Source organism: Amblyomma americanum, chromosome 1, assembly GCF_052857255.1.
Source record: "Amblyomma americanum isolate KBUSLIRL-KWMA chromosome 1, ASM5285725v1, whole genome shotgun sequence".
Lineage (NCBI taxonomy): Eukaryota > Metazoa > Arthropoda > Arachnida > Ixodida > Ixodidae > Amblyomma > Amblyomma americanum.
The window spans coordinates 190493318-190507687 of NC_135497.1; the positions used below are offsets into that span (position 1 = coordinate 190493318).

The 14370-nt window shown below is 43.6% G+C and overlaps 1 protein-coding gene across 1 annotated transcript in view; it reads right to left on the bottom strand.

The window, feature by feature from the left end:
• Positions 1-1690: 1690 nt before the first annotated feature.
• LOC144114405 (protein FAM13A) overlaps positions 1691-14370 on the bottom strand; it is a 49605-nt gene continuing 36925 nt past the window's right edge. The window contains 10 exon segments of the mRNA XM_077648127.1: positions 1691-3829; positions 4321-4375; positions 4500-4601; positions 7214-7377; positions 8762-8803; positions 8805-9017; positions 9755-9951; positions 12801-12882; positions 13048-13106; positions 13203-13264. Coding sequence (XP_077504253.1) covers positions 3761-3829; positions 4321-4375; positions 4500-4601; positions 7214-7377; positions 8762-8803; positions 8805-9017; positions 9755-9951; positions 12801-12882; positions 13048-13106; positions 13203-13264 — 1045 coding nt within the window. The 3' untranslated portion in view covers positions 1691-3760.

Genomic DNA, 14370 nt, shown 5'->3' on the forward strand with positions numbered 1-14370 from the left:
ATGTTTCACACAATCGGCCCTTTTAAACTTATCGAATTCTATAACCTCTTCAGTTGCCCTTTAAGGGTGCACAGTCATGAGCAATAGTCATGAGCAATACGAGAGGGAACAAAGTTTGTGCATTAATTTATTAATTACTCCACAATTATGGGTGACAAGCAGTTTTTACTGCTGCCAAGTTTCCATCTTGGCATATAATATCCAAAAGTCATTCTCAAATTTAGTGGATAAATAACCAGAAAATTCGCAGCATTCTGCAAAAAGTTTGTTCCCCCACACATTTGCTCACGGCTGTACACCACAGTTGTGCAAGCGGACCTTGAAATGGGTGGATACCAGTAGATTTGAACAGCTCAGCTCCCCCAAGATACTTTTCTGTAGCTAACATGATCAATGTCCCTCCCAAGTCACTCAGCGGGTAGCACGGAAAAACATGACCAATGTTGGGACTTCGCATGCAGAAAGTGCAGGATGTGCTTGTAGACATCCCGGGCACTGTGATGCAGCCAAAGCGCCCATGGTCTCATACACAACCGCCTAAAGTTTGCGTGCTCTCCAGTAAAACTCTGCCCCCCTTCACCTTTTCTCCCACTTGGTTTCTAGCACATTGGTTCAGTCTAACCTATAGTGACTGAATGTGTTTGCTGCCACAATTTAAGGCACGAGCAAAACCACAAAGCCTCACATATGTTTAATTGGCAACCTCCATGCTTCTTGTATACCACTTTCAAGGAAGATGTGGTTACAATAATGCACTACACGTGTACACATGCAGTGTTCACCACTGCAGCATACTAATTGTATGCACAGAGAATACGCAGTCATGTACATGCACACCGTACAATTACTACTATCAGCTTGTGCCACATATGGTACACATTGCTGAGCATTGTAAATATAATGTCAGCACTGCAATATACCATCCATAAAAAACACAAAGCACAATATATTGCAGCGAGGCAATTTGGAGCAGGCAGTCCATACAAAAGTGCCAGTATCGGAAATTAGTTTCTTATCATACAAGACTGGCCACATCCTCTACTTTTCTTCTTTCTTGTGAAACAAGTGTCAAAGAGTAAAAATTTATCTCCGAGTAGTATGATGTTGCATCCTTTACAAACAAAAGACAATAGTTGAAAGGAAAACTGATATGAAAAACTTAAGGCGGGACCAGTAGCTAGTAACCTCTAAATGTCACCGTGATGCATGCGCCAAGTTTACCTCGAGCACAGGGGAGTCAAGCAAACTAAGCGACGCAAGCTAAATGACACATCACAGCATATGGTCACATAAACAGTTAAAAACTAACAGCAGCCCCAATGAAACTCTGCAAGCTTTCATAGGATTTCTCAGCTATAAGCTAAAGTAATCTAATCGCTTTAGCATGCACTTTGGCAAAAATAATTCTCAAATGAAAATCAACCACTGTAACTTTCTCATAGATGTACGAGAGATAATAAAACCTGTGTTCCTACTAACAGAGAGAGCATACAAAATGGCATTACGCAAAATATGTTTAAAACACCATGACCATTCCACTAACATCATGGTTAATACTTTGTGTAACATCCATAAAAAACATGCTACAAGAATGGACTTCAGTAATCCAGTCATAACAGGCAGGATACTGCCATCAAAAAGGCACTGAAACCAGCACCTGCTTCGGAAAATGTAATCAGACAATCTCAAAAACTCTCTAGAAACTCTTTAATCCGCACAGCATCACATTCACTACCATAAATAACGTGTCCAATCATCCATCCAACAACATTTTCACACATAATACTGTCATCCATGAACATTTCAGGCTTAGTCTATGCACCGACACTTGGACAAATAGTATTTATATATGTATATGTATATGTATATGCATGTATGTATGCGTATATATATGTTTATATATATTTGATATTTATACAACGCTTTGCATACTCAAAATATCATCTGACAGTTCGCTCTCTTGACAGTATACCACTTCACTCCTACATAAAGAGGAAACAAAAAAAAGAAAGAAACGTGGCTATAAGCCTACAGGTAAAACAAACGTAAAAAGTCACAAGAACATAGCATCACACTGGGTCCATAGAAGTGAATAACTCAAGTGAGAAAGTTTCACTAGACTAGCCACACACACAACATGGTAGCATCTACCATGCCACGCACATAGCATGTGGAGACTAAAAATGCCGTGGCTTTTTATATCATGCCTCTAGAGAATAGGTGTAACCCATGTTGACAAATACACACACATATGTCAGGTACAATATATACCAGTCTACAAGCAGACACACACATGCACATGATGAAAAAAGGGGGCGGGGGGGGGGGTCACCGTTCTCGCCACTTGGCAAACAAACAACACTTTGTCCCGTTCCATCCGATCAAGGCACTCGATCGTCCAAAACGCAAGCAGTGCTGCCCCCGTAGCAAACAAGTTGCCAAGAAAGTTGGGCACTCGCTACCACCAAAATATCCAACTACTAGGCCAGGCACATCTTGACAGATGTAACACGAAAACAAGACGTGACAAAGGTAGCCAAGGCTACCTTCCCTCCCTGACTGCCTCATGATCCCAGTCTGAACAAAAGCTACCACAGGTCATCACACCACTGCCATGCATTCCAGGCAGCCTGGAAGGCAAGCACTCAAGAAGACAACAGTACAAACACTAAAAAATGCCAAGAGCTTAATTCTTTTCTAGCATAACAATAAATGTAAAAGAAAGCAGTCACCAGCTCAAAACAACGTAAAAACTCACTGGAATTGACACAGTGTTCATGTTTGTATTCAAGAATGGCCTGCTGCCTAAAAGAAAAGTGACTGTTCAAAATACATAGCTCCCAGTGCAGCCTCATTCAGATGTAAACACATCCCATAACTCGGGAAGCTGCCCATGTAAGTTCCCATAGATGCACTCAGCCAGATTTTTGACAGACTCCTTCTCAGAAGCAGAACTGAAATGTCAATAGCAGCAGTTATTTCAGGCCCTGGCAAACACACATGCACAAACTTATGTGCATAATACACATGCACAACCTTAGTGAACAAAAAAAAGTGACTTGTTGTTTATGCAGATATGCCATACAAACCAAAGGAACAGAGTGCCAACTCCAAAAGATGCAGCAGGCAACTGCATCTATTGCATATCACGATTTGAGGCTTGCAGCTCTGTCGGACATAAAAAGTTACAAAGGACGACAAGAACAGCATTAACAGATGGGCTCAGTATTCTCTACCCCAATGTGTCACTCATAAGGCCACATGTACGCGTGGCATCACACATTACAAAAGCTCCAGAGCAGTGTGGGAGCTCGAATGGAGGCATAAAACTAAAACACTGCTCAAAATCATTCAGAATAAAAATAAACAGCAAAAAATGAAATGACAGCATTACCTCACAGCAAAATTGATGTTATGACAGCTCAATGGCTAGACGATGTGTGCAATGTATTCATGGAGTCCCTGTTCCAAACAAAGTTCTGCTGCATGCAAGAAAAACCTAAAGAATACAGAGCAAAACGAAAAATGCTCACACACGCACAAACACACACGCAGCTCATCAACAACAGGAGCATTTGATAAAAATGCTCCAACATAAAATGGATGCTGCCAAGGAACTGTACAGCGCGAACATGTTCGTGCTGCACGGCACGAACTTGTGGCCCTAAGGAGGACAGCAACCCTCTGAAGCCAAAAAGAAAAAGGAGGAACCAAACAACATTGTCAAAGAACCGGGTAGCACAGACGACGCCTGCCAGCTTCAAATTTCCCGCCGATGCTCATGTTTGGACACCAGCACTTCCAACAGTCGCATCCGAGCTTTGACATGCTGCAAGGAAATCAAGATTGTAATGAAGCACCTTGCTGGCAGAGCTCACAGTGTAGCATAAAATACAAAATTTTGCAAGACACTGACAAGGAAGAAACCACAAAAATAAAATACTAGTGCTTCCCTTGTCTACAGCTTAGCCTTTTGAATGCAGCAAATATTGGCTTCCCCTAATGCAGTTAGGCTGTACAGTGACTGTAAAGCACAGGTACTCTATTAGATACATCTAGAAACAGTAGCTGACAAGAAAATGTTTAATTAGATTACGAAAGAAAGACTGCAAGTCTAATAATCTGCGCAAGTAAACAACCAGCTAAGCTCTCATTACCATAGCTTTACTGAAGCTGCAGTACTTGTATGGTACTTTCTGAAGAAGAGCACTCTTCATTTATATGCATTAGCCCTGGCATGATCCCAGCTGACCCAGCAAGATGCAATGGCAAGCACATCTAGAGCATGCCTTAGAAGGGGGATGAAGGCAATGTACATACCTTGTATTCACAGTACACAGAGTCCATTGGGGCCTTGTCTTCCTTTTGCACTTTCCTGCAAAAAATAATAAAGGCAGGCATTAAATATCAAATATGCATTTAAGTCCGTGTAAAATGCCTTCCATGTCACATATTTAACACAATATACTAATAAAATTTCTAGATCGAGAGTTTCATACCTCCCAGTCTGCTTCTGGAAGTCCTCTTCAAATTCTCTCAGCATCTTCCTCAGGCGGCGCTTCTCAAGCTTCGACTGTTGCTGTTGCTGAAGGAGCTCCGCACTACGAAACAAAAAGACATGAGAGATCTACATGTCCGAATACAAGATCAATCAAAATAAAGGAATAAAAAGTTACAACACAAAACAACAATAGAATACTACTCTGAAATATCCAGTAGGTTCCCCTGCATACTTGTTTGAAGGCAACTCCAGGGGTTTTTCTAACATTCTCAGTTGAGTTGCACCAAATTCCTTGGAGTTCCCTCTCTTTGCCACAACAGACCGTTTTTCAATACACAAGTGGAACCATTTTAAAACGGCAAAAACAGCAAACCAAAACTCAGTCTGTGACCGGAAACAATGCTTCACATGGCGCAGTGACGACGTCACAAACATTAGACGCCTTTATCATACCGTGTACAGCATTACTGTTGCTGGAGTACCGGGAGCCCACGCATAGTCAATGCGCATGTCGAGATCACCACATACCCAGTAGCTGTGCGCATGCCTGCGACATCGGTACAAATCAGTGCATGTGCATTGGCAGTGGGACAGCTCCCAATACTCCGGTAACGGGAACACAGTACACTGTATGCTAAAGGTGTCTGTTACTAGAACAGCACTCGTATGCACGTACACATGTTGAATAGCAGAAGTAGCTACTGAAAATGATGAGTCCTTTCATAAACTAATTGAGACGACCCAATACGAGCCTCAAAATTTTCCTTGTGAAATGGGCAGTGGGTATTACACGTGCAGGGAATGTTTGTGACATCGAAAAAGCAGTGTTGCCCGTAGAAATAATCTTTTCTGGAGGCTGTGCGCTAAAAAAAGACGTTTCCGCAGCGCTGTTGGCACGAGTGAAATAAACCATGAACCTTGGCACGAACGCTTTCCACATCCCCACCAGTCACTGGTGTAGTGCCTCGTTAATATGGACACTTTGGTTCCCGAGCAAACCTATATAAAGCCAACCGTCCGTATTAACGAATCATGAAGAATAAAAGCAAAAAATGTAAGACAAAACCACATCATGATTAAGGTATGCCTTTGTATACACTGCCCATCATTAAGCGGAAATTACACCTTTCTTGGGTGCTCCAAGTACATTACTCTGGTTGTCGTTACCTTTTGAAAAATACGGTGCTGTATGGAGCACATCATGGCCCACGAGGCGTGTGATGGCAGATCATGGCCTGATGGCAGATCTCCTTTACAATTTTCCACACCCCATGCACCGGTAGCACATATCTGTACTCATTCGTACTGCAGAGTGGCAAAAGCTGCACACAGCGTATTTTTGACAACTTTTCATGCAGAAGGCGATGCACTCAGCTGGTCATGTAGGCAGTATAAAGCATGAACCCATAAAATAAATAGGCTCTTGTCCAGACATCTGCTCTTTTGCACTGCCGCTCGCTGGTGTACTGCACTCAAAAGACAGGAAAAGAAATATCTGATTGGGGCAGATGAGGTTTGTTGTCATGGCTGCCCATATTAACGCGATAAAAAGACATGATCTTGAATGGGCTCCGTGCAATTTCCACCATAGCCATTGTCGGGACAGCAGTTTCCATACTAACGAGGCATAAATGCAATGAAAAAGTTTGGTCCCCAGAAAAATTCTCCATAATACGAATCGTCCATATTAACAGAGCACGACTGTATATCCGCTTTATGGTCAACTGCGTTCGATATATGAAGTTAGAATTGTACCCAGGCATTCAGGGTTACTACCCAGTTACCACCACTAGACACTCGAATCTGGACCCATGGGCCCCAATACCGGTCTTTGTTAGCATTTATAGCCGACACCCGACCTGCACATGTACATATAACTCTTTTATGCCGAAGGGCATATTTGTGCAATAAAAAAAATTGCATGTGTTTATAAAAAATATTTCCGAACAGTTCAACGTAGCCAATAATTTGTAACATCTGTGTTCGTTATATCGAGGTTTGACTTTATAAGCTATTGTATGCACTCAGCTGTGGCTAGCGTACAATGAAAAGCATTTTGCTTGTCATATCAAAACGCAATTTCTGACAGTGTTGGGGCTGCGGTGCGTTTTGTCACAGGTATGAGATCATTGGTTTAAAATGCACCACCATTCCCTTCCGCTCACCGTATTCAGAATAAAAGAACTCGTCACAGGTGAGTTTCGTGAACTTAAACTACAATTAAGAGTTTCAATATCCAAGAACGCTAAAGCTTGCAACCACGCATACGCGATGTGCAAACCTGTGGACAGATTACCAGCTCCGCCGTTAAACAGGCTCCCTTCTAGCTTTAATTCCACTTTATTCAATCAAATTTTCAATCTCTCTTGAAGTCAGGGTTAACAAGGTTCCACTATACACATTTTATAGTAGCAGTGTCGTGACAAGTGCAAATGAAGTTACAAAATTTGAGCAATCACTTGCAATGCATCCGAAATTTCTGGCATTCTTGTACACTGACTCTATGGGGCCTGTCGCAGTGCAGCAAAAAAGTGAATAACCAAGCATGTCCAAAAAATCAGGGGTCTGAATTTTCTGTCATCAACTATTAGTCATTCACACACAGAAGCGCAGCAAATGGTTAAACAACTCTGTTAGCTCCACTCCAAAGGTAAGCAAGGTTGTGTAGCCCAACGGCCACTCCACCCAAGCCCAAGCATAAGTGGTACTCACAGAGGAAGCTCATGCAGGTTGGAGTCGCTGCACTTCTCCAGCACCGTGGACACCTGCTCAACCACTTCCTGCTTGCTTGTGACCGGCTCTTCCAGCTCAGTGATTGCCTCACTCTGTGCCACCGCAGAGACGGGAGTCACAATTTCCACGACTTCTTCGAGCTCCTGTAGATTATACAGATACAAAAACATGACTCAGTTGATCTGGCAAACCACAACACTGTATACTGTAAACTAGAAGGCACATTCCATTTTCACGCTGAGTGCTCCTTCTCAAGCAATAACCACACAAGCATACAGTGGAGCCTTGTTAGTTCAAAGTCTGTTGGACTATAGGAAAACGTTCGAATCAACGGGGTTTTGAATCATCCAAAAAAGGAAGCAAAAGAAAGGCAAAAGCTAAACTTGATTTAAGCACATGCAACACAGTGAAACCACCACTACTGAACTCAACAAAATTGTGGTCAATGTTTAGCTATTAACTGCTGCTACAGGTGGGGCTCAAGCAGACAAACCATGGCTCCCATCATTACTGGCCACCATAATTTTCGTTACACAAGCTTTAACTACCATGGGACAGGTTCACAAATCTCCTTTGACGTAACTCAATTACTGGCAAAGCTCACCACTCACTGGCAGAGCCAGCCTTACGGTTGGTTGCCGTCCATGCAACAGGGCATGGAGTATCAAAACTCTTATAATGGATGCACCATGTGAAGTATGTTTTAAAACAACTTTACTGCTTAGCTTCCTAGTTAGGAAAAATGAAACTATGCACATCACTCAAAAGCTGTCAAAAAAGAAAAAAAATGTTAATGCACGAGCACCTGCACTGTAGTTCACACTGCAGAGAAAAGGAAGAAAAGCTAGAGCTTAGCGAAGCACCTGAACAGGCAAATCTGTAAGGTGCACAACTGAAAGCAAGCAAACCTGAAACTGAAATGTTACTTGCAGTTGCCAACTTGCAGACTCAACATAACTCTGAGATAAGTGGAAGCACAGAGCCAGCATGGCATTCTCCTGGGTCGGTGTCCTGGAGGCCGTGACAAATTCAACAAATTACTTGGTCAGCGGTGCAGTGGTTGCTCAAATCATCCAGTGATATTTTCACTGCAAATTTCGGGCCCAGCAGAAATCTTTGAATTTGCTGGGATTTTAAAATGAACTGCTTGTACTCTTGCATTTCAATTAATGCTACTCAATCAAGGTTGAAATTTATAGGCACAGCGCAACGAATGCAAGCTCAGAAGTGCAAAGTCACATGTAAAACCTTTTCTCCCCTCAATGCAAGTGCACCAAAGGTGCATTTCGTGCAACTTGCAAGAGAGCGGAACAATCAACATCAAAAAGTGCGATGCAAAGAAACTGCACGACATCACATGCAGACTGTTGTTAGTGCACCTACATCAGCTGTTAGTCCAATCTTTCTAGGGGAGTCTCCCAAGTGTGGATGCCAACGTGTAATCACTACCTTATACATCTGCTGTAGCAGAGCAACCCCTTTCCTAGGAGCATGCAATCGCAGAGACAGCCATGGCTGGTAGCACACCTGGGGCGGGGACCGGGGCTGTGGGGAGGTGAAGTTCATGGCGAACGTGCTCCAGGATGGGCTGCAGCTCAGAGTCCTTGCCCTTGGCCAGGGGGTTCCTGCCCACCAGGCGCTTGACACTTCGATACCGGTCATACAGGGGCCGCATAAGGTTGCGATCAGCACGGCGCGATGGCCGGCCATGCACGCTCTCAAACCGCAGCAGCGCCTTTTGTAGTGCCAGCTTCTCCTCCAGCACTTGCTCACGTGTCATGTCCTGCAGGATGTGAAATGAAGACCTCAAGACAAGCCCCATCACTCACTGTGCAAGCAGACAAAAGCCTACTGGGCAGGAGTTCAAAGAAGCACCTCTCCTTAACACATTGCAAGGCAAAAATGTGGCATTTCTGAACTGAAAGTGAGATGTGCATATAGCTTCCAATGACAGGGGAGCCTTGTGGTGAAAGCCTTCAGTTACAAGCTCAAACACCACTAGTTTTAACCTCTGTATTTGATGCTTTTATCAGACTTTCAGGATGCTGGAAAATTGCCGCTAAACTGTAAGAGTGCTTAAGTACCCTGAACTAGCAAGCAACATCAATGACGCTCCGATATGGCACACTCTCTATCACTCTCTTTACCCCAGGGCTAGCAAAATACTTGGAAGTGGTATACTGCCATACAATGTCCTGGTAACTTTGTCCACAAATGTCTCAAATTCCAAGCTTCAGGCATGAAGGCTTGACCAAATCTTTCTCATAAAGCCACTTTCAACTTAAACTGTTTAATAGAAACAAACCCCTAATGCACTGGAACCACTCAGAACTCGTTTATGAGGACCTGCAGAGAGCCAGAACCATTGCAGTTACAACCACCAATTGTCTGTGCCAAGCTGCCGTGTCCATAAACATCTTATCATGCATTTACAATGTGATGAAGTTGACCATGATGTAGGCTTTAATCGAAGCTGCTGGTGCCATGGAAAGGAACCACAGAATAAAATGTGGAACTTACATCCACACTGTCCGGACGCTGAGCAGCCCTGCGCTTTTCAGCCAGGCACATGAGGGTGTCATTCAGTGCTTTCTCCATGATATGGGTCGGCTTGGCTACACCATCGTCCATATCAGCCAGCCCTCTGAGTGATTCCCGACTCCACGATGAAAAGCTCAGGTAAGCAGGCTCCGGAAGGCTATTCTCCTCCTTCAAGTCTATATTTCAATGAAAAATAAATAAATAAAGATAAGTTTCTTAGTTTAATGTTCACCATACCTCAAAGGCACAAATGAGAATGAGGCTCTACCCTAAGGCTGCTCAGGCAGCCAAGAATGAGCAAAAGAAACAACATTCAATGACTACAAAAAAAAAAAAAAAAACGCCACATCATAAATTCCCTCTAGAAAACTGGCTAGGATGCTTGCAAGTACATAGAGTTACATATCGGAGGGTACAAAGCAAACATATTGTCACATGACTTGGAATGCATGAGCCGTAGCTGGAGTGCACTCTGGGCAAGTTGGTGACCTCGATCATGCAACACACTAAAAAAAAAAACTAGACAGGGTTTGTCACTCCAAAGTTGCAGTGTCCCAAATGCTTCTTGTTCCTTCTGTCTTTCCAAAAATGCAAGGGAGTGTCTGCCTAAGGAAGGATACTGACTTGCCAACGAGCATGCTGTCATGTCAGTCGCACTACTTAACTCGCCACTGTCAGGCCACTGCCTATTATTCTTTTTCTCACTGATTACAAATTAGTCTTGAAAAGAAAAAAGGAGATATTACTGAGTGATAAAAATGCGTGATCTGCAAGTGAAGGCGTGACGAAAAAGGCTGCTCACAGTTTACAGCCAAGCATTCGGGGGATAATGCACTGGAATGGTAAAAACCTTTTTCTGATGCTCTAAACGAGAATTCCCCCCCCCCCCCCCACATGCACGCACGCACGCGCACACACACACACACAATGCACCACAGAGAGCACTCCGGCCATAATTTGAGCTTTACAAGTCACACAAAGTAAGACGGTACATGCTGAAATACAGCTAAGAAAACAGTTCCTGTCAAAACTACTGGCATAATGGATGATGACCTTTCTCTCCATGTTATTAAAGGCATTTAGCAAGATAGAAGTATAATCAAATCTCAAGCGCTTTGCTCATTTGCATTATTAACATTGCTGTTCAGCAGTCCACTAATTCATTCACCTTATTCTTGCAAATAGGCGCAACATCTAACACATCACACCTACAGTCAAGGCACTGATGTTTGCTTTGATTTATACAACCTTTCTCCGTAAAGTTTCGAGACCGATTTATTTTCTTCTCTAGAAATGGTTCCCCAAAACAAATGTTGGTGCGTATGTGTAACGCCATCTTTTTGAGCTAACCTGAGCTATTTATGTTAATTGCTGTGGCAGCCGCTAGATGGCACTACATTTTGAAAAATATGTTGTCACTAGTCGTCTGCGCATTCTACTGTGAGAGAATGTGGAGAGATGGACGTCCACCTTGAACAGCGTGTAAACATAAAATTCTGTGTGAAGCTTGGCAAGACAGACACACAGACGTATGAGCTCCTTCGTGACACTTACAGCAGAGAGACATTATCACGGGCGCGAGTTTTCGAGTGGCACAAGAGGTTCGTTTCGGGGAGAACGTCAGTGGAAGACGACACAAGGCAGGGGCGCCCTTCAACCTCACGGAATGAAAACAACATGGCTCGGATCAGGGAAATCGTGCGGCAAGACCACACCATTACAGTCCGCTTGCTATCAGATGCTCTCAACATTAGTAAGACAACATGTCACAAAATTTTGCGTGAGAACTTGGGGAACCGAAAGCTGAATGCCAGACTTGTGCCGCACTCCCTCACATGGGACCAGAAGGACACGCGGGCATCAATGAGCGCTGATTTGCTCTCCGAGGCAGAGAAGGATGCTGCATTCGTCGACACCATCATTGCTGAAGACGAAACATGGTGTTTTCAATACGATCCTCAAACAAAAAGGCCGAGCGCCAAATGGCGGTCCACAAGCTCTTCGGCATCGAGAAAGGTGCTGTGAGAGAAGACCAAAACAAAGACGATGCTGGTAGTTTTTTTTTTGATGCCAGAGGTTTCATACACCACGAGTTCATCACACAAGGGCAGACAGTGAATCAGGAGTTTTATGTCCACATGCTCCAACATATGCGTGATGCTCTGCAACGCCGTTGCCCTGACTTATGGGCATCTGGACAATGGAGCCTTTTCCATGATAACGCAAGGCCGCACACTGCTCTCATCGTGACAAAATTTCTCACCAAGCACAGTATTACTGTACTTCCCCATCCGCCATACTCGCCTGACCTCTCCCCATGTGATTTTTTCCTGTTTCCTCATGTGAAGAGAGCCCTAAAAGGTTGCTGGATGGGGAGCGTGGAGGCCATTCAAGACACCACGACAAAGGAGCTGACAGCCCTGCCAAAAGAAGCGTTTTCCAACTGTTTCCAAGACCTCAAGAAGCGTTGGAAGCTGTGTATAGACTGCAAAGGAGACTATTTCGAAGGGGTGCTTCACAAATGATTTGAATGTTAAACCTATTTTTTTAATGGACTCAGTCTCGGAACTTTACAAAGGTTGTACATTACATTCGTTGTTTGTGCGTTAAACTTCACCTCACACTAGAGTAATATTCTTTTTGCTATCACCCTTCCATAGCCACTTCTTCCTCTATGTGCAAACAGTCACAAGACAAGAGCCCAAATTGCTTAATAATAATTGGTTTTTGGGGAAAGGAAATGGTGCAGTACCTATCGCACATCTCGGCGGACACCTGAACCGCGCCTTAGGGAAGGGATTAAGGAGGGAGTGAAAGAAAGGAAGAGAGAGGTGCCGTAGTGGAGGGCTCCGGAATAATTTCGACCACCTGGGGATCTTTAACGTGCACTGACATCGCACAGCACACGGGCGCCTTAGCTTTTTGCCTCCATCAATACGCAGCTGCCGTGGTCGGCTTCAAACCCCGGAATTCCAGATCAGTAGCCGAGCGCCCTAACCACAGAACCACTTCGGCGGGTGCTTACTTTTCAAATCCTTTCGCAGCTTGTTCAGTTCAAGCAGGGTCCTCTTCATTTCAGCATGGTTCATCTTCTCGGCATGGGAAGGCTGGGGGGAACAATTGCACAAGGTGAAACCAAGCTAGAGCTCAAATTAAAGGGCAAACAGGTCAATCGCCAGCCTAATGCAACAGAAACTCTGCACAAAAAAAAATTCCCTGCTTATGAAGCAAGCAGAAAATTTTAGGCAAAGTGTGGATACAAACAAACATACCCTATATCCATGCTCTTTTTCAAAATTCTCTTCAAACTGCTTCACTTTTTTCTTCAGACCTAAAGAGTAATTAAAGAAAACCATGTCAAATAAGCATGTTCCAATGCAGAGAAATGTGAATGTTGATGTTACATGCTTTTCATTACAATACTCACAATGAACTCTTTTGGAAAGCTGCTTTACTGTTGTTTGGCTGGCCTCTTCATCTTTAAAGCTCCTGTAATGCCATACAAATGCATTCAGTGGTGCACTTGTCACACAGCATTTTTAAAAAATGCAGCAGTTTTCGATTTCCAGCTTAAGAGCAAATATTACTAAGCATGAAAGCACCTCTGCAACATGGAAAGTTGGTTTGAATATTGCTATTGCAGTGTAGCAATGCGTGATGTTTTATTTAACCCCTCTCTGGTACAAAGCTTGCAATGTTTGGAGACTCTTGTACACGGGGCCATGATTGTCAAGGTTAATTAATGCTTTTCAGGTGGACACAGGGGCGCAACAAAAACACACGGACATAGAAGTAGACAGGGACGAGCGCTCGTCCCTGTCTACTTCTATGTCCGTGTGTTTTTGTTGCGCCCCTGTGTCCACCTGAAAAGTTATGAACCAACACGCCCAAATACAAGTACTTCTGAGTTAATTAATGCCTTCTGTCAGGTTGGACAATGGCAAATAATTTTTACTTAGCACCAACTTCCCACCCTCCATTCTTACCATGCACAACCATTATAAATAAGCTTTGAAATGCTGCAGTCATTAAATTCTGGGAGTTTATTTGTTAACGTTAGCAGAACTGTCAGAAGCTACACTAATGTTTTCCAAATGAAACACAATCCAGAATTGGATACGAATTATCTGCACAGTGCAAGGGTGCACCCCACAGGGTGCAAATAGAGTTGGTAAATTAACGATTCTGCACTCCTTCCCACATTTCCACCCTTCTTAATGCAGCACTAAGGACAGTTTGGTACAAAGCAGCGGCAAGGGACACACACTGCATCGCGCTAGTGCACATTTGCTCACTGGTCCGCAGCATGGTTTGTGGAGCGAACTGCAAGCCACACAAACTACCCTATTTACTCACGTAATTTGCACACATTTTTCTTTAAGTTAAGGCTTAAAAAGGGCGGTGCAAAAATTACCTGAAGATTTTGCAAACATGTCCAAAAAGTTCTTCAAAGGTCACAACGCACAATACATACTGCATATTCCCGCCTATACATCTACATCCCCCCCGCACAGATCGCACCCCTCAGAGGGCAAAAAGAAAAGTTGACTACGAATACCACAAATATAAGGCACATACCCCCTCCCGCACCGCCT